Source organism: Triturus cristatus, chromosome 8 (genome assembly GCF_964204655.1).
Source record: "Triturus cristatus chromosome 8, aTriCri1.1, whole genome shotgun sequence".
NCBI classification, from domain to species: Eukaryota; Metazoa; Chordata; class Amphibia; order Caudata; family Salamandridae; genus Triturus; species Triturus cristatus.
In genome coordinates this window covers 1,243,091,575-1,243,110,799 of record NC_140591.1, presented here as the reverse complement: position 1 = coordinate 1,243,110,799, position 19,225 = coordinate 1,243,091,575, and the positions used below count along the sequence as shown (strand labels likewise).

Sequence of the window (19,225 nt, the reverse complement as noted above, 5' to 3'; positions counted from 1 at the left end):
ATGATGTTACTGGAGAATCTCAGACTAACCCCAGAACTATTAAGGCAGAGTGTTTGCAATAATCAAATGATCTTGGTCACCTATGTTATACAACCATATTTAAAATTCATGGCGAGGACCCAAGATAGATTTGTTTTAACACGCTTTAGACTAGTTATTTTCAATCGCCTAACAAGCTTTCCTGAGATTAACAACTGGTCACAATGCCTTTGTAAGTGCCCCTGTGACGGAAAGTCACAGCAGACAATTCATGTTGTGTTTCTCTGTAAATTTGATAAAAAACAAAGAACAATTTGGGTTTTACAGACACTAAGGTTGTTTGGGTTTAGGCAACGTCGCACAGCATTTTTATTCCTACAGTTATCCAACGAGTATATAATGTTGTCTTTTAAATAAAGTAATTAGTTGTAGAAAGATCATTATATTATGAATTTTATGGGATGTAAAAGCGTGTGTAATTTATGATAGGTTCTTTTTTTAAAGACAGTGACTGATGCTGAAATAATTTTTTATTTAAATAAGATTGTTGTACACTTACATAGATTGCATACTGTTTTTTTAGCCTTGCTAATATGAACTGTTTTTATATGTATTTGCTTTTATTGTTTCCCATGAAGAAATCAAATAAAGCCTACTTGATTTTGGTGGCGTACATACAGGAAGGAGAGAGGTAGTCAAGTTGACAAAGACTAACGTCCACTAGAAGCTATGGCACATTTCTCAGTTACTTTGAGCAACACTATATAGACATGAATGACTATACGTCATTCAAGTCTATTACTTTATGGCACATGGAGGGTTTTTTGGGGGGGACTGGGAGACTATTAACCTAAAGGACACTGCAAGTGGCGAAGGACTGCTATAACAAATATGGTGGTAGAAGAGAAAGTGGTTATTACAAATCCTGTACTTTACTGCAGTATAAGATAAAGCAGAGATAATTTTAGACATCTTACACTGTGCATTATAAACACGGAATTTGTTTGATTAACCTTTGAATAGCGGAATTAGATAGTCAACAATGAAGGGGAAGGGAACCAAATCTCACTACAGGTCACAAAAATTCTCATGAGAAACAAATTTCAGCAGGAAGTCTTAATAACCTATTGTTTTAGCAAGTCACTGCTGGATGATCGGAATACCTTCAGTAAATTATTGTACAGGGAATTGCAGGGATCACACAGGGGACAAAAATATATAGACAAATAAGTGCTAATTTCCTATAGAACTAAAATAATCAAGATAAAGGTAATGCGTGGACAACAAGACACACAAGGCTACTTACAGCAGATTTGTGATGAGGCTAACACCACAGGCTCCTTACGGCATATGTGCACAATTTTGTGGCTCTCTGGAAACTGTCATCTCTGGGTGTGCAGATTTATACGCATCCACAAGGGTATGGATCACCTGTAGATGCACTTTACCACCTTTGATTCCCAGTGCGAATGTGGATGGTTATATATTGATTTCTCAAAACATTTACCTAAGCATTGTTTTGTGTCCAAATTTTACATACACCTATTGGGAAGAAATACCTGCCCCATGTGCTTGCCACCCAAATTCCGAAAGAACGGCCATTACTATTATTTGCCATTACTATTAATTACTAATTATGTTATTTTTCTTCCAACATTACCTCCTCTTTCTGATCTCCAGTAGCAAGAGAAGCGTAATATAATGAGCCTTGCTGTAAGATACCCTAAAACAGCTAATCACTATAGAAATAAAGGTGAAAAACAATTTAAAAAAAAACAATTACCTGTAACTCCACAAGACTAGTAGAAGATAAAAAAAAATCTACACAATCAAGTTAACTTTTGAAATCTACAGCTATAACACTTGGGATAAATGAGGTATTAAGCACATAGCACTTACTGCCATACGCTCAGCTGTGAGCCACTCTTCCTCCTCAGGGTTTCCATGTCTGTGGGTGTAGTACGAGACGCTAGATATCACTTTATTGACTTCATTTAGTGCATTCATTTTACCGTTAAAAGAAGAAATTTGTAACAATCTGCAACAAACATTAAAGAGTTACATTAAAAAGGAAAACTAACCAGACACTTGGTCATTGTTTTGCTTGGCAAAGGAAAAGGCATTAATTCTTACCTAAGAATCATTTTCAATCTAAATATTTCTAAACTTTTAACAGTTTCTTCTTGTCCTGGGACTCTAGATGCTAGGTTCTTCAGAGATTTGATGATCATTGAAAGAGCATCATTTTTTGCTTCATTTTTTGCTTCTTTTTTCAGTTCATCATCTGTTAAATTTTCTAGAAATTGTGGAACCATTTCTACAATTGGAACAAAGTACTTCTTCACCGTATGCAGCGTCAGAAAATCATAACATTGTCCAAAAGGTCTATAAAAGGAACAAAAAAGTAATGTAAGCAAAACAATGTATCACGATGTACTGCCCAATTTACGAAGCATTCAATTATATTATAAAGTATATTACCTTATAAAAAAGGTGTATTCAAGTAATGGCAAATATAGAATACATTCCGCAAAGAATCAGTAATTTACCACAAATGCTCAAGTAGTATATCTCCACACCTTTAAAAAAATAATTTGGGGGAGGGACGCTGAAAATGCTGCGCTCACCATGTCCCCAGATTTATTTTAGCCTTGAACCCAAACAGTGAATGGTGAAGATTGAGCAGATTTGGAGCACTGGGGCTTGGGTGCTGCTGCAGAATGAGAGCAGGCGATGACACAGGGCAATATTGCACGGCAAGGGTAGCGCATACCTTGAATGATAGTCAATACTGTACAGTAGATCTATGTACCGTAACTGTTGAGACTATGATAGGACTGAAAACAATAACCTTTAAAAGTTTCACTTGCTCCATCCCCTTGAGAATCACACTGGTAAGTCATACAGTACGACACTGAGATTTTAAACAATTCTCAATTTTTGCTCCTCTTGTTTAAAAAAAAACCATTGTTTAATTTTTTGTTGCATAATATGCAATAAAATTAACAATCATTTACTGGAGCAGTTTAAAACATACAGCAGCCGGAAGCAAAGATGGACCATACATAAATTAGGTAACATGTGTAATAGAGAACACTCCCTGCTCTGTTAAAACTTTTCAGTCTGTTATTTCAGTCTTTCAACGTGCATTACCTTATATTAAGGTAATGGCCTAACCTAGAATTGGTGACCCTGTATTACAATATAATCCAAAGTGTTCTGTCCAGGGTCCCCACGTCTTCTCGATTTTGTATAGATTGTCCTCTGCATTCATAAATCCCTTTTTCAGCCTTCATACAATTTTACCAGATCTCTCCCAGGTTGGGCCTTGAGAAATCACCCATTTACTGGTGGTGTTTCTTTTGGCTATCCTTTACTTCTCAGATTCCTAAGGCTACTGGACACAGCAAGTGATCAATGGTCACAAACCTCCATTTTATGTTTATCCTAATAGATACAAGACTAAACATTTTGCAGATTACTTCTGTGCTCAATTGTCAATATTCTGAATGAATATGTATGCTTAACACTCCTCCCCAGCTAAGTGGCAGGCCAACAAAGCAAATGTCTACAGTTGCATTTGATCAATTCTTTGTAGAATTCCATCAATGGTTATTACTCGCCGTCCTTGGTGATATGGTATACTGGCACTTTGTCATAGCTACGGATTAGCAAGTAGTTTTGCTGTACTGCGGAAGGTAGCAGAATTAGTGGAAAAAAACATACCCAGGCAAAACAAAAGTTAAAAATTTCTAAAACGCACAGATTCACTGGATGGTAAAAACGTTGTGAATTGTTTAGCTGCTGAGCCTGAAAGGGTACTATATGACTGGGACGCGGTAACTACTGTGATAGGCATTTGCATGGGTGGTGTTCAGTTAAGCAAGAAAGAGGATTCATTTTACGTAGCTGCAGGAGTCTGCAGGAGATTGCAAGTAAGAATCAAAGATAACAAAGTTGTGAAGAGCTCAGTTGCACCCTGATATTGGGTTCCAAGAGAAAAGGAGAACTACTGCTTACAAAATGGGTGCATCAATGAAAGAGAGAAATTGGGTGAGATGGTTATATGTTAAAATACAAGTATCTGCAGCATTACAAGACCTTTGTCAACAGAGTGAATAAATGATTGCTGACTACAGGCAATGGTAAGATGAGAGCAGAGAGGTCATTCGTTCAGCGAGTAAATGAAGTGATGTGATATTTTGAGTACATATAGTAAGAGTACATCCCTTGGAGGAAGCAAACAAAGCTTCGCACTCTAAGCAAAACAACCCATAGTTACAGCGGCAAGCTCAGTTACGTGGTTTAATAAGATACACATATCCACAGTAATACAAAAAAGATTGATCTTTTAATAATAGGTGCCCCAGTGAACGGCACACTGAATCATGACACAAGTGAATTCTAGTGTGCAATAAATATAACACAAACTGACATGTAAATACATCTACACTAACTTCTATGCGAAAATATCACTCAAATTTAGAGTACAGTTTGAACAGATATCACTAAATGTAAAACTACATGCTGTAGCATTGACGTTTCCACCCCTTATGTATCATATTTTTTTCTGGGTCTTCATCAAGAGTAGCACCTATAATGAAAAACAAGGACATAAAATCACTGTTAAATGGGCCACTAAAACGTTTGTGCTACACTTCCCAAGAATGGTAAATGATATGGGTCAGAAAAAGGTTTCAAGCACTTCCTTATGTGATCAGGATTCAATTCGTACTCTGAGGAATAAAAACAATATCCACACATATTTAAATGGTGGAAGTCTTGTGTGTGGATATATTTCTCTAAGAAACCTTTACAGCCCTCTGTGAAAGTCAATAGTGGGAGTACAACGACTGAAGGGATGTGTCTACATTTACACCAATGTTGCATGCAGAGACACTTAAAGAAACTGGTGTCTAAAATAGTGATTCAGTCATTCATTGGTCTACAGACCAACAAGGGATGGGGCACATTTATCATTAGCAGGTCAGCCCTAGGACTGGGATGCATCAGGATAAATGAAAGAATACGGCATCATGGTTTCTTATCAGGCTGGTACGAGTATGCCCAACAAGCAGTTAAAGAAGTAGATAAAATAAAGAACTGAATGCTATCAGACCAAAGACCCTGTGCAATGTCAGTTAGGGTGTTTATGGAGGCTCATTAAATACTATAAAAGTAATCCCAGTGCCATGCATAAATGTTGTGTGGGCTACAGCAACGTTTAAAGACCAAGAAGGGGTAAGGGGGTACACACACATTCATTACCCCCGGTCAGCAGAATTCCTGGTCCAAATTAAGGAAAAATAGTAAGCCCTTGATTGTCACAATCACCATTTAATTGGTGTAGAAATCCGTCAAAAGCCAAATTAAAGGATAAGTGATAAAAAAATATTGGCGATTACCTTAGAACACGCTTCTCCTGCTATCAAGTGGATGTGGAATGTACTTACTGCTTCCAATGGGTCGGATGAGTTGAAATTACATTGTGCATGAGTGGTGCCTTGTATAACCCAGAGGAAGCCCACAGAGCATAACATGCACGCCTGCTGATCCAGAACATAAAAAAATGCTTGTATTGATAAAATAACTTGCAATATACGTGACACCCACTGGATGTCCAAACAACTAAAACACACAGAGAGCCTAACTTTAAAGAAAATATGGGCCAAGACAAAAAAACTCCAGGTTGTAGTTCGGAAATGTTCCAGCAGACTACCATAGAAATAGAAAAGGCCCTTTGGGAAGGAAGGCAAACAGCAAAAAAAAAAAGAGGATGCGAGATAGTCAATAAATGTCCAACTGCACAATGTATGAAAAATAAAACACTAACCCAGACACAAATCAATTGCGATGCGCAGAAACAGAATTCTTAGGCAGACCTGAATGGAGCAATCAAAATTTGATATGCACATCAGAATCGAAACTATGACAAATGATAAGGCAATACTGTCACATAGCTTGATTCAGGCCTGATTAATAATCATGGTTAACAAATGATAGTCAGCACATCACACAAGCATTTGAAAACAATGTGTAACATTTCCTTTCCAGATATCAAAAGAATGCTGCTTGTTCGCAGTTCTCTACAGTATCCAGTCCATTGACAATAGAATCTACTTTTTCTATCCACTGTAGCTCCCTTCTTGATAGTAGGGTCCAGAGGTGAACTCCTCTTTCACTTTGATTGACGTATGCTGCTGAGCTTGGAAATGTTAAGTGAGGATGCCCTGAAGATAACACACTGTAGAATGCAATTCTTTACAGTGCATACTTTTATTGTTTGATTATTTTAAATCATTAGAATTAGAAAATGCTTTATATGTATAAAAAGAGATTGAAAAAGAAAGAGCCAATAATACAAAAGTTAAAAACTATTATGTTTCTAAATTTAATTGAAGCATGATCTCCCAGATATTACATTTATAGAAATTTCCCGGGCATATTTTATCTGATAAAGGATGTGTGCCGACAGGAGCAGAAACTTCATCATTAAAAAAAGGAAACAAGCCCGTTAAAGACAAAGGAAAAAGAAAAAGAAAGGGAGGCAGACTTGGCACTTGACCCTAAAAGTTTGAAAGTCCAGTGTAGTCTCGAGTATCGCCAAGAGTGTACAGGCTGGAGCAGAGTTACTTGCGATCCTGCTGCAAAGATTTTTTGTCTGCTCTTGAAACAAATTTGGTGAACCGGATGTAAAGCATCGTATTTTCAGGGTTCATAGCTGCTATGATGGTTTGTCGACACAATCGGACACCAAGTTTGCTCCATTCGCCCCATAGCAGGATCCTTCTGTTGTTAATTAAGGCGGGACATACGCACACCACGTGCTCTATCAACTTCAAGGTGCACCCACACCCCCCTGTCCCCGGTATTGGCACTTGGACGGTGCCAGTCTGGTAGATGGTGCAGAAGAGGCCAATCACCCATACCCACTGCCAAAAACCTTTTTTTCCAAAGTACTGCGTAAGTGCTTGATAAATAGGTTGCCTCTACTCCGGGCTTAAGCCCCGAAATGGCCGTCCAGGCAGGTTTTCTTTTGCCCAGTTGCGCCCTGTCCGAGTGAACAGCCCAGAGTCGGACTCTTCTTTTGATACATATTTTTAGTGCCAGCTGGGGTGGGTTGGATCCCCAGTAATCGTTAACATCAAGAAATTACAGTGAGTGTTCTAGGTAGAGTGAATGTTTTTGTCCTACTTGGCTGGCCGATATTTCTTGCCACAGCCTGGCCTCCAGACTTCCTTCCCACGAATTACGCAGTCTGTTACATAGCTTGATGAAGGCACCGGCCTCATCCCCTCGGTGATCTAAAAGGGCCAAACTCAAGTCTTATCTGGGCAGGGGATGAGGATTTCAACAGGTGCCATACTCAAAATTTCTTGTTATTTTGTTCACCATGTTATAATTACTCCCCAGCATTATCTCCTGGCCAAATGAAAGTAATCTGTAATGTTAGCTTTCATGACTGTTAAAAGTGGGGTTAGGCTTGGTCCGAGTAGCTGCCTCCCTACCTTCGTTAAAGCTGCATCGATTGACAGAACATTGGCCCTGACCACTTCCTTCTGTATGGAGAAAGTTTCCTTTGAGTACATGTAAACCCCCAGATATTTATAGGATGTCTTAGTTTCTATGCTTTTGCCATTAAAATGGCAACTGCCACTCAGCTGCTTTAGTTTCTCCAAAATAATTGTCTTGGTCTTCGCTAAGTTTAATTCCAGGTCATTACTTTTTGTGTAGGGAAGCAGCTGGTCGAGAAGCCGCTGCAGACCGACCCTCATGTGGCTGAGTAAAACAAGATTGTCTTCGTAAAGCAAATTACTTATACAGGTTCCGCCTAGTTGAGGGAAGTGGGAGTTGACATTGCCCAGTATCTGTGATAGATCTGAATTAAAAAGATTAAAAAGGAAGGGAGCCAGCACGCATCCTTGTTTAACGCTGCAAGAAGTTTGTATTTTTCTTGAGCCGTGAGATCCGTCCACCAGCTTTATACGAATCCAAGTATTTGAGTGAAGTTGAATTATTGCCTTTAAGAGCGCAGGAAGGTTTCCCCATTTTGCGGTTTATGCCATAGCTGACCCCTGGGCACGCGGTCAAAGGCTGCTTTAAAGTCGACAAAACAACAATTGAGTGGCATTCTTGAAGCTGATGCTTTCTCCATCAATACAGATTATGCAAGCAAATGACTAATAGTCCCTGATTTGGGCACAAATCCGGTCAAATTGAAAGGTAAACAATGTTTTTTGCGTGGCCAGGACATCAGCTTTTCAAGCAACAGACTGGCATAATGTTTGGTTTCAATATCCAGGAGAGCTATCATACTATACTTTTTGGGGTCGGCTCTCCTACCTCCTTTGAAGATTGGGTGGATAATGGCTCCTTTCCACAACTCCGGTACGTGAGGACTAAGCCAGCAGTAAGAGAATAGAGGGGCTAGATGTTCAGACCACAGGTTAGAATCTGCTTCATATAGGGCTTGAGGAAGACCATTGGGCCCAGGAGCTTCATCTGACCGGACGCTACTTATAGCGCAAGCTATTTTTAATCTCAGAACTTCAGGAGCCTTTGATGCCTCAGACAAGAGCTCTTCTTGCTGGTTAGCAATGACAATAGTGTTTGTAACTTAAGCGTGGGTTGCCGGTTCAGTTTGCAGGGCTTGCCTTCCGGAACTCGTTCTTTCAAATAGAGTCTGCGAAAATCCAGGTGGTATGAGCTTGTTGAATTGTTCCTCCCCATTTTTGGACTCTTTAAAGTGATCTGTTAAAAAGAATAACCATTCAGCCTCGCCTATGTGTGCACTGCTTTGCCCGCTAGGGCCCAGTGTCGTCCTATTCACAAGCAACCAAAATAAGTTTGGATCAGAATTTTTGCTGGCATGTACCAATTTTAGCCAAAACTGGCCGGCAATTTTTTGTGTATCTCGGTACATGGTTTGCCTAAATGCTTTTTGGACTGGGTTGTAGATTTTAAATAACTGAGCATCTCCCGGACACTTCCTGGCATGACGTAAGGCTGAGTTACGTTGAATTTTTTATTTTTTAGTCTCTGCTGAGATGAGTAATTGGTTACTAGGTGGTTGTTTTCGTGACATGGACGGGAATTTGCTAAGCAGTTCGTTTGAGAAGAACTCCCATGCTTCTGTTGGTGCAATGTCGACTTCTATCCTTGCTCCCGGAAGAACTCTCGATTTTGTCATAGTTGTAGGGATTAAGCGATCTGACCATTTTAGCCTTTTGAGATTCTCTGTATGAATTCCGGTAGTTTGACTAAATGCCGCGTGCCAGACGACACTGAAGGATAGGCTGATTTGAAGACGGTGGTGACTCCCTCCCTGTGATGCGATGCAATACAATAATTCTCTATCAGGGGGAGCATTTCATTGTTGCTTAGCGTGAAGTCTAAAAATGAATGGGTGTGACAGTTTGTTCTTGTCTGATTTAGCTACTGGTGGTGCCTCTGCCTCCCACGCCTCGCTGAAGATTGTACACCTGAGGGTGCGGTCCTGGCCCGATAACATTCCTTAAAAGGCCTTTGGGCATCACAGACGGTGTCCCTCTTCCACAAACTGCCATCTGCACTGCTGGTGAGGCCCCATGAACAATATGCATTGCTGGTGCGGTAGAAGGGAACTAGGTGCGATTGGTCACGGGAGGCCCCGGATGGTTTAGCTGGACTGGTGAACCTGCTGGAGACCCGCCATAGGGCTTACCACAACGAGCACCACGTGGGTACGTTCTCTGCGGGGGGCCCTTACTACTGCATATAGACATCTGCGGCAGGAAATCCAAAAGGCCGCGCGTGGCTCATAGCAGTTCGGCAGGCAGCGGCGACTACTGCCACATACTTGACCCCCTTCTTGGGACGCCCCACCGGACAGAACACAATGGTGGGCCAGGGCCAGCGCACTGTTCAGCAACTCAAATTAGATAAATATGCCTATGCCAAGGACCAGCAGGACTTGGCGGAACATACAGCCGCACAAGAAAAGAACCCGCCACCTGAGGGCCAGGCAGAAGTCACGCTTCAAGATATCATGTCTGCCCTCAATAAAGTGCTAGCTACAGTGGGGACAATTTCCACATACGTCTCGCTCCTACAGGCAGACTTCCAGAAATTGGCTGGGAGGGTGACAGAAGCTGAAACTGTTACAGCGGCTCTTTCCACTGACACTGCGACCCTGCAAAGACCAGTGCGCCACCTCGAAGCGGAACATAGGTTAATGGCAGCTAAGCTCGACCATCAGGAGGGTCGCTCTAGACGCAATAACGTTCGCATCATTGGCGTACTGGAAGGTAAAGAGGGTCCAGCGATGGATTTGTCAAAGAACTCATTAAAGCCCTGCTCCAGCCACGTGGACTGTCTAGTTTTTCTCAGTGGAAAGGGCCCATCGTGTCCCAGGCGGCAAAGCACGACCAGGAGCCCCACCCCGACCAATCTTGGCCTGCATCTTTATCTTTCGAGACCATGACACCATACTACAAATGGCATGAGTGGCCCCCTCCGCTGAGGCTGGAGACCTCAGTAGTCTCTTTATTTCCAGACTACACGGCAGCCGTTACCAAACAAAGCCGGAGCTTTCTGGAGGTTAAAAATGAACTCCAACGGCAAGAAATCAACTACTCTATGCTCTTCCCGGCAAAGCTGCGGGTAGTAGCGGATGGAAAAACGTGGTTCTTTTAGACACCTGAGGAGGCCCACGACTCGCTTGGAGGATGGCGAACGGCCCAAGGGCCTCGAAGATCCAGCAAGACACAACAACAGCGTCGACTGAACACAACACCGCGGGGCTCGGGGGAGACAGGCTCCACGGAGAACTCAATGCAGGCGGCGGCCGAACAATGAGGACACAATGGGAGCCCATGCCTTAGGTCTGTAGCAGGAGGACCAGCCATCGTGGGGCACATGTAAAGTCACACCAACGGTGAACTTGGCAGATCTGGACTAATGTTTTAGACCAAAATTTGATCTTGACGATCCGTCCCCAGGGGCGTCTTAAAACCGACACAATACTATCTACAATGAGACGGACTTTCCTGCACAGATAAGTAATGTAACAGGGGAATGGCTCGGGGCGATCTTTGGACTACTCTCCCCCCCTCACGCAAGTACAAGTTATGGGTAATAAACACTCTGCGAAGTTGGGGTGGCGGGTAGTTCTATGTCCGTCTAGCAGGGAGGGGAGGTGGGGGACAGGGATCAGTTTGAGTTCATGTTTATCTTGTTAGCTCGAGTACACCATATACTGATTGCATCTATACACAGTTTGTACATGTTTCCTGTATCACATAGCTCCCCATACACCATAGTCACCTTGGCACCCTCTGCCATAAAGAGAAAACTTGACCGACCACATGCAGGCTCAACCCGAGATATTTAATGAGCCATGCCCCCCTTTCTGCATTATATCATGGAATGTAAATGGCGTAGGTGACAAGATAAAGAGGGGGTTGGTACTGCAGTACCTTAAACGACATGCTCTGGCAGTGGCCCTTATCCAGGAAACACACTTGACGGGATCGGACTGTAAAGCTTTGGACAGATGGGGATTTTAAATGGCGACACATTCTGAATTCACATCGGGTTCACGAGGGGTGGGCATCTTGGTTGTGAAAACCTTCCCACTGACTATAACTGGGTCTTGGACCGACGACCGGGGGCACTTTGCAGCTATTGCATGTCAGTGGGAGGGGCGTGCATACACTTTGGTCTCTGTATAACCCACCGGCGCTGCAGCTGTAGCCTTCCCGGCCTTTGGTAAATTCTTACTTACACTCCCTCAAGGGGAACTGATCATAGGGGGCAACTTTAACACCACGCTCGAAGCCACGATTGACAGGCTTCCGCCTAGGGAAAACTGCAGGACCCCCTTCGTCTGACCGAATTCCTCGTCGCCTTTGGCTTGATAGACGTTTGGCGTTCACGCTTCCCTCAGGAGCGACAATACACCTTCCACTCGGGTGCACACAATAGTCTTTCTAGGATAGATTACATCCTTGCTCTGTCAACCAGCTTGGAAAACATGTCGGAGATCTTCCACCTCCCCAGAGTTATTTCCGACCACTCCCCGATTATGTTAAAAGTATACCTCTCACTTCCAGGGGAGGCGACGCACATTTCCCATACACCCTGGTTTTCTGAGAGTCCCCATGATTTCTAAAGGCCTGCACATCACTACAAGGCAATATTTAACCGAAAATGAACACTCTGTGACGTCCCCAACAACCCTGTGGGAGGCTTATAAAACAGTCCTGCGCGGTCAAGCAATATCCTTAATAACCTTTCATAAGCAGGACAGGGAACAACAGGTGATATCTCTTGAGCAGGCGGTACGGCGGGCTGAGGACGAGCACTCCACCGACCCCAGTGACGACAACTCATAAGCTGCGCCTCACAAAGCAGGAATACAAGGACTACGTGTGGGAGAAGGCCAAGGCCAGAGTAACCAAGGTGCAGCACACTATTTATGAAGTCGGCGACAAAGCTGGCAAACTTCTGGCCTGGTTGGACAAAAGGGAGCGCGCAGGGGCGCTGGGTTGCACAACTGAACTCAGTAGATGGGGTTGCGACTACGAACCCGCAAGAGATAGTGAATGCATTTGCACTTCACTATGAGAAAGTATACACTCCCAGGGCTGAGACTACACAAGAGGAGAATCTGGCATTCCTCAAAGATATACAGATGACCAAACTTGCACCTCACGAGGTTCAAGCCTTGGAGGCAGACTTGACACCTGAAGAACTAACACAAGCCATTAATGGGCTCCAGTCGGGGAAAGCCCTGGGTCCCAACAGCATCCCCGTAGAAATCTATAAAAAGGAAGCTTGCAAACTCACGCCGCATCTACTTAAAATGTACGAAGCCAGTCTTGCGGCGGGACTGCTTCCCCAGGGATCAGCGTATCACGACAACTGTAGTAATTCCCAAATCCGGTAAACCCCCTCAGGAGTGCTCCTCCTATCGGCCGGTATCGCTGCTGAATGCGGAAGCCAAAATACCTGCAAAGGTACTGGCAGCAATGCTCCAACCATACCTTACCTCTCTAGTACATCCCGACCAGTCGGGCTTCATGCCAGGCAGGAACACGGCACTCAATCTGACGACTCCACAGTGTAATGGCCCGCATACCCACTATTCAAGAGGAGGCGGTCATACTCTACTTAGATGCACGTATGGCTTTCGATCTTGTCGAATGGCCCTTTCTTTTCGCAGGCTTGAGACACTTTGGCTTTGGCCCCAATTTCTGTGCCTGGATCCAACTCCTATACACGCAGCCTCTGGCACATGTGGTGGTCAATGGATGAGTCTCAGCCGATTTCCAGCTAGGTCGCGGGACAAGACAGGGTTGTCCGTTGTCTCCCATCCTGTTTGCCCTGGTGCTAGAGCCACTTGCGCTCTGGATTAGGAGGGACCCTTTGACACGCTGGCTTAAATGGACGGAGGGATGGGAGGATCGAATCTCCCTGTATGCCACAACATCTTACTTTATATGGCATCCCCCAGACGATCCATAATTGTACTACTGGATATCTTCTCGTCCTATGGAAGACTGTATGGCTATACCATTAACTGGGCCTAATTGGTCCTTTATGTGCCGAGGGGCTCTCCTCTGCGGCTACCTTCGGGCTGCCTGATACAGGTAGCGGATGAGGGGTTTAGGTATCTTGGGATATATATAACTTCCCAACCCGCACTTTTCATTGAGAGGAATCTTGCAGAACCCTTGAAAAGACTGGCAGGATGTCAAACACTGGCACTATTTACCCCTGACGCTTCTGGGTCGCGCAGCCCTGTTCAAAATTATGGCACTGCCCAGGTTTCTTTAGGGCTTGCAGAATACTCCATTCCCGGTTTAACACCCTTACTTTAAAGCGATTGACGCAGCAGTAAGCCACCTTATCTGGGACGGGAAGCAGGCTCGGATATAGATGCCCAAACTGGTATGGGGCTGGTATGATGGCGGGATTGCCCTACCCAATATCAAAACATACTATTGGGCCTCTCAGCTCATAGTGATGAATCAGTGGTTACATGCTCCTCAAGACGAACCCGCCCTTCGCATGGACAGACATACTCTGGGTGCCGGAGGCGTTCTGAGTGCACTCTACAATAGATCCCGTACAAATATGCTGCTGGGGCCTACCGCACATACGGTACACATTTGGTACACTGCGCTCAGAGTGCTGGGCTGGGAGGGGTTCTTAACGCAGCACACACCACTTTGGGACACGCGACGGTTAGGTAGGCTCAGAAATTGCAAAGCTTTCGCCCGATGGGACCTCCTAGGTATATCAAGAATAGGGGACCTCTGGCGAAAGGTCGGAGTGGTCTCATTCTCCCACCTTTAAGAGACATATGAGAGGGTATCGTCAGAACAATACCGATACCTACAGATCAAACATGCACTCTTGAAAGTCATTCCAACAGGCACTGATCTCCCAGAGTCCTCGCCACTTGAGGACAGACTGTTGACGAACCGCATGACCAAAAAAGCCATCTCCATGACATATCGCAAAATTGTAAACAACTGGCGGAACCCCACGGCCGCCCTTCGTGAGAAATGACAGGCTGAACTGGGGGAACTGGACGACTCAGACTGGCAGGAGGCGCTAGCATCCCAGCGGGAAGTGGCAATACCTTCCAAACTGCAGCTCGTGCAACTCAAAATACTATACAGAACATACTACACAAGAACGACACTACACAAAATGGGGAGAGCCGCTAACCTGTTGTATCTGAGGGGCTGTGGGGCACCGGGTACCTTCTATCACACCTTATGGGACTGTCCTAACATTATGCGCTACTGGGAGGGTATCATGGATACAATCACACAGGTTTGTGGGCCCAATGTCTCCCCAGACCCCAAGAGATGTCTCCTCAACATAAAGGAACCAACGGATCTTAACCATGGACTCAGGACTGGGTGACTTTGGGTATGATGTTGGCTAAACGCAACATAGCTCAGCTCTGGGAAGCGCAGGGCACCCCCACAAAGCAGCAGTAGTGTAGTGACATGGATTGTGCAATGGTGGCTGAAAAGGCGGTTTTCATACACAGAGGGTGCCCCAAGAAATGAGCTAGAGTATGGGGAAAGTGGAATGCCTTTAGAGGTAATATATGTACCCCACCTCCTGAAGAGTCGGACTCGGATCTGAGCGACTGATGGACACTGCAGGGGTTATTTCCGGGAGACCTGTCAATTTAGTATGTATAACAGGGGGGGCAAATGTGAGATATTTCCAACAATGCAAACTTAGAATGGAGTTGTATAGGTGAGCGACAGCTGTGTAATTTGTACAATACTTTATTATCAGCTTACAGCAATCCATACTATTCATTGTAAAAAACAATAAAAATGTTTGTTTTTTTTTTTAAAGTCTGAAGATGTTCCCTCGGGTTAAGAGGTAATGTGGACTTTGAGAGATATACTCTGGAATTAACAACAATTTGGTGTAGGAGCCGTCTGCGGCCAGGTTATGTTCTATAACAGTGATGTGGGCTTGGTCTTTTATGGGATTTGATCCATTCTCGGTTGAGCAGTAGGTAGTCGTAGCGGGGGGCCTACAGGTTCACTATGTAGATTTGAAGCCGCCTTACTGAAGGCTGTTTTACGCAGGGTCGGGTTTCTTAGTTAGTGTTATCAGGAGTCTTTCTTTGTCACCTTGATTGAACTTGCCTGCGAGTTGTTCTGCGGCCATTGTTTTCTGTACTGACCTGATCTTGGCTGCTGATGATGTCGAGAGGGGTGTTCGAACATCCAAGCTTGATACTAAAAAGTTCGCAACAGGAGCTCGCTCCAGACCTGCTTAGCACTCCACATTAGACTGAGGTTGTACATTCTTTGACGGTGCTAGCGTATTGTGCCTTGATGGTTGACTGAGCTCAATTTGGGAATGTATTGCTGGTGATAAGTGACTTGTTGGAACAGGTTTTGGGTTAGGAGATGGTTGTTGAACCGGAGACAAACTGCTGATAATACTAGATGTGCTTATCGAGCCAGGTGATGTGATAATGTTATGTTTTGAGAAGTAATTGCTAATTATGTTTTGAGTTTCTACTGTGTCTATTGGCTTTTTGACTAAGTTTTTTTTCTCGTTTGCTCAACCTGTGTGCTTGCGGCGAGTTATTTGTTATGTTGTTGTCAGTCTTAGTGCATACAGTAACCCTGTTGCTTGATTAGTGTTGGCTTTTGCACGGTCAGCTGGTCAGGCCCGGATACATTCGGCTCCCCGTCAGCTAACTTGTCTTGATAGGTGGGACTGCTCTTCATAGTGACACTTCGATTATCGAGTGTAGGTTTGGCAGCTAGAGTGGCTGTTTGCATGGCTGATGTTATAGCGACAGGGACCGTGTTGCAGCTAATGAATCCTTGCTTCGTGTTGTGCTCCTTGTGAACTACCGGCACAGTTGTGTCCATTGAGCAGGGGTCCTGTTGCGGAGTACAGTCCTGTCTTGATGAGGGTAATTTCCTGAGCTCGGGTAATACTGTTGAAAGAAATTGAGGAAGCGAAGACAGGACTGTCTATTATTGGAGAACAGCAAAATACTGCTTGTGCTAACTTGATGTTGGATTATGCTTTTATGATCAGCATGTTGAGATCTTTATCCCAGCAGTGTACAAGGCAAGACTGTTTAGTAGATCAACCTGTAGGTCTAGTTTATCTGAGTGATAGTTTAATGCTGATACTGTGGATTGAAGGGTTTGCAGAAGTTGTGATCAAAGTACGTTTGGTTCGGCTAAATGGCGTCCTTTCAGGGGTCCAAGGTCTTGTTGGAATCTGTCTTGAAAAAAGATAAGACTAGAGGAGTCCAAATGTTGCGATCACCACCCGAAGAATCCCTATGGTTGTACTGGTCAACTGGGTCTGCAGAAGTTGTTGGGGTCAGCAGTTTGATTTTACCTGGTGGTGACCTTGTCCATTGGGCAGCATGGGGGCTGGGTACTTCATTACTCCAGACTGAGTCATCTGTGTTGGTTTGTAAGTTAAATGAAAAGCATGAGGGTCAGTTCGGATTAGACTTAGGATGAGTCTCGTTGCTTGATATGGTGATTGGGGAGGAACCATGCACAGTGTGAAAATGGAAAGTTAAGAGGTCATAGGGGAATTCATCGGATCCCCGCGGTGATAAACTTGCCTTGGAGACTTTTAGTATGGGGTGTTCTTTCTTTTCCGAGGTGCCGTCTAAGGGTGGGCTACAACCCTGCCCACTGGGTCCATAATGGACCATGGCCTGTACCCTTACTTGAGCCGAATCTGATTTCAAGCATGGCTGGTTGGGATGTGACAATTTGTTGTGGCTGTTAAGACTTGATTTTTATGGCAGCATTTCTGAAATAGGCTCTCAAAGTCGTCTTTTTTGTGACCGCAGCTGTGGGTGCTGTTATTCCGTATTTTAAATCATGAGTGTTAAAACTGACTGGTGATGTTAACACTCACATAATTATTTGTACGGCTGGTGTATTGCCAGGACCATGGGGGATCGTGGGTTGGTCGGGGGGCTGTTGCCCACACCCAGGTGATGCTCTGGGCTGTGTTGAATCGAACGGTAATGTGGCTGCCACCATATCAGTGGTTCCAATAGTAGGCTCCATCCTTATCCTTATGATTTTTGGCTCGTTCCTTCCTGACTCTCAGACCTCATTGTAGGTTAGGGTAACTGTACTAAAGCGGTTGTTAGCTGGATGCTGGGTGTGCCTGCAATGGTGTAGGGGTGAGGATTACAGACCTATGACACTCACTAGACCACTATAATTAGCGCTCATGCTCCTGTTAAAGAATAGGGTGGTGAGAGTCTCTGGGGGGAGGAGGGAGGGGGCAGCAACAGTCCCCTCACTACCCTCGCAGCTCCTCACCACCACCACTACCGTATGCTATCGCCCTCTGGTTAAGCGTTACCACGCTACGATACCTTCGCGGGATCTTGATGGGCTTGGACTTCAGCTGCCACTGGCTATCTTCAACTATAATGGACCCGTGGTCTGATCCCTGGCGGTTCCTGGCAGTGAGGGGGTAAAGCTTAGAGGGCACACTTGGCGCGAGTCAGGGCGTGCCGGGGAACCGCAAGCCGCACCTGGTCTAACCGTGCCGCCTCCGCAGCGCCCGAGGCCCATACTTCGCAGCAGCCAGCTACGACTGCAACACTCGCTCCCGCACGCTGGCCTGCCCTGGTTGGTGAGCTGGTGGTGTGGGGGTCAGGCCATGCCAACGCAGAGTGCCGGGTCAGATGGATCAACGAGGCGCTCCGAGGGACTGGGCTCCAAGCTCCGGACTCAGAGCACCGCGTTCACTGTGCACCGCGTCTCCATCACTAGGTGTCGCTTCTCATTACCCAATTCTTTACCATTTGCAGAGTTTGTCCAACATAAATCAGGCCACAAGGGCACCAAAGTGTATATATTACATCTGTAGCTACAGTTTGTGAAATGTTTCAAATCAATCTTCACATTCAAGTGAACAAAAGTATCTAGACTTAACTTACACACCACACAATGTCCACATTTATTGTGTCCCACCAGTGTCAGTAAACCCCATAGTGTGTCAATGGGCTGTTTCTTTTGCTTAGGTAAGACAGCACTTTCTATACAGTCTTATGTTTAGCAAAGTATCAGATTCCCTGAAAAAAATCATCTTCTTTTTTGGTACAAGTCCTACAGATGTGTAGAATTCACCCAAACAGTAGGTTATCCTTCAAACACCTTGGATGATTACTGATACTGTAGTGATTAATTCATTTCCAAAGATATCCTGTATCGATTAGTATATAATTTGCCATCAATTATCTTAACCCACAGGTCCAAGAATGGTATTGCTGCCTAATCCAAATTAATAGTGTACTGAATATCTATCGATAGCCTATTAAGCACAGTATGAAATGAGTGTAGCCTAACACTCGAGCCATTCCAAATTTGAAAACAAATCGGCATATCTTAACCTTTTCTTGATGTCATCATGGAAGGGGTTGGCAGAGTTAAAAATATATCTTTTCTCATCATCTGCCACAAACATATTTGCTGAATCCAAGGAAAATCCCACCCCCATCGCCACATCCTTTTTCTGAAAATAGAACTCTCCATCTAATACAGAATAGTTCTTGGTAAGAGCAATTTCAAATAGAGCATAAATGAATACACATGGGTACCAGATAAGGTTGATCTCACGGACCAACGTTTTTGATAACTCGTATAGCCACATTTTGAGGGATATTAGTGTACAAAGGCTGTAGGACCTTTATTGCCAGAATGGCTTCAAAGTT

General features: G+C 44.3%; 1 protein-coding gene across 2 annotated transcripts in view; it reads right to left on the bottom strand.

Annotated features, from left to right (window-relative positions):
* Positions 1-19,225, bottom strand: part of USP9X (ubiquitin specific peptidase 9 X-linked) — a 1,605,828-nt gene that overhangs the window by 1,298,963 nt on the left and 287,640 nt on the right. For both annotated transcript variants that reach the window (XM_085622934.1, XM_085622935.1), the window contains exons 8-9: positions 2,113-2,364; positions 1,879-2,017 (exon numbers count right to left, since the gene is read on the bottom strand). In XM_085622934.1, the coding sequence (XP_085479060.1) occupies positions 1,879-2,017; positions 2,113-2,364 (391 nt within the window). The remainder of the gene's footprint in view (positions 1-1,878; positions 2,018-2,112; positions 2,365-19,225) is intronic.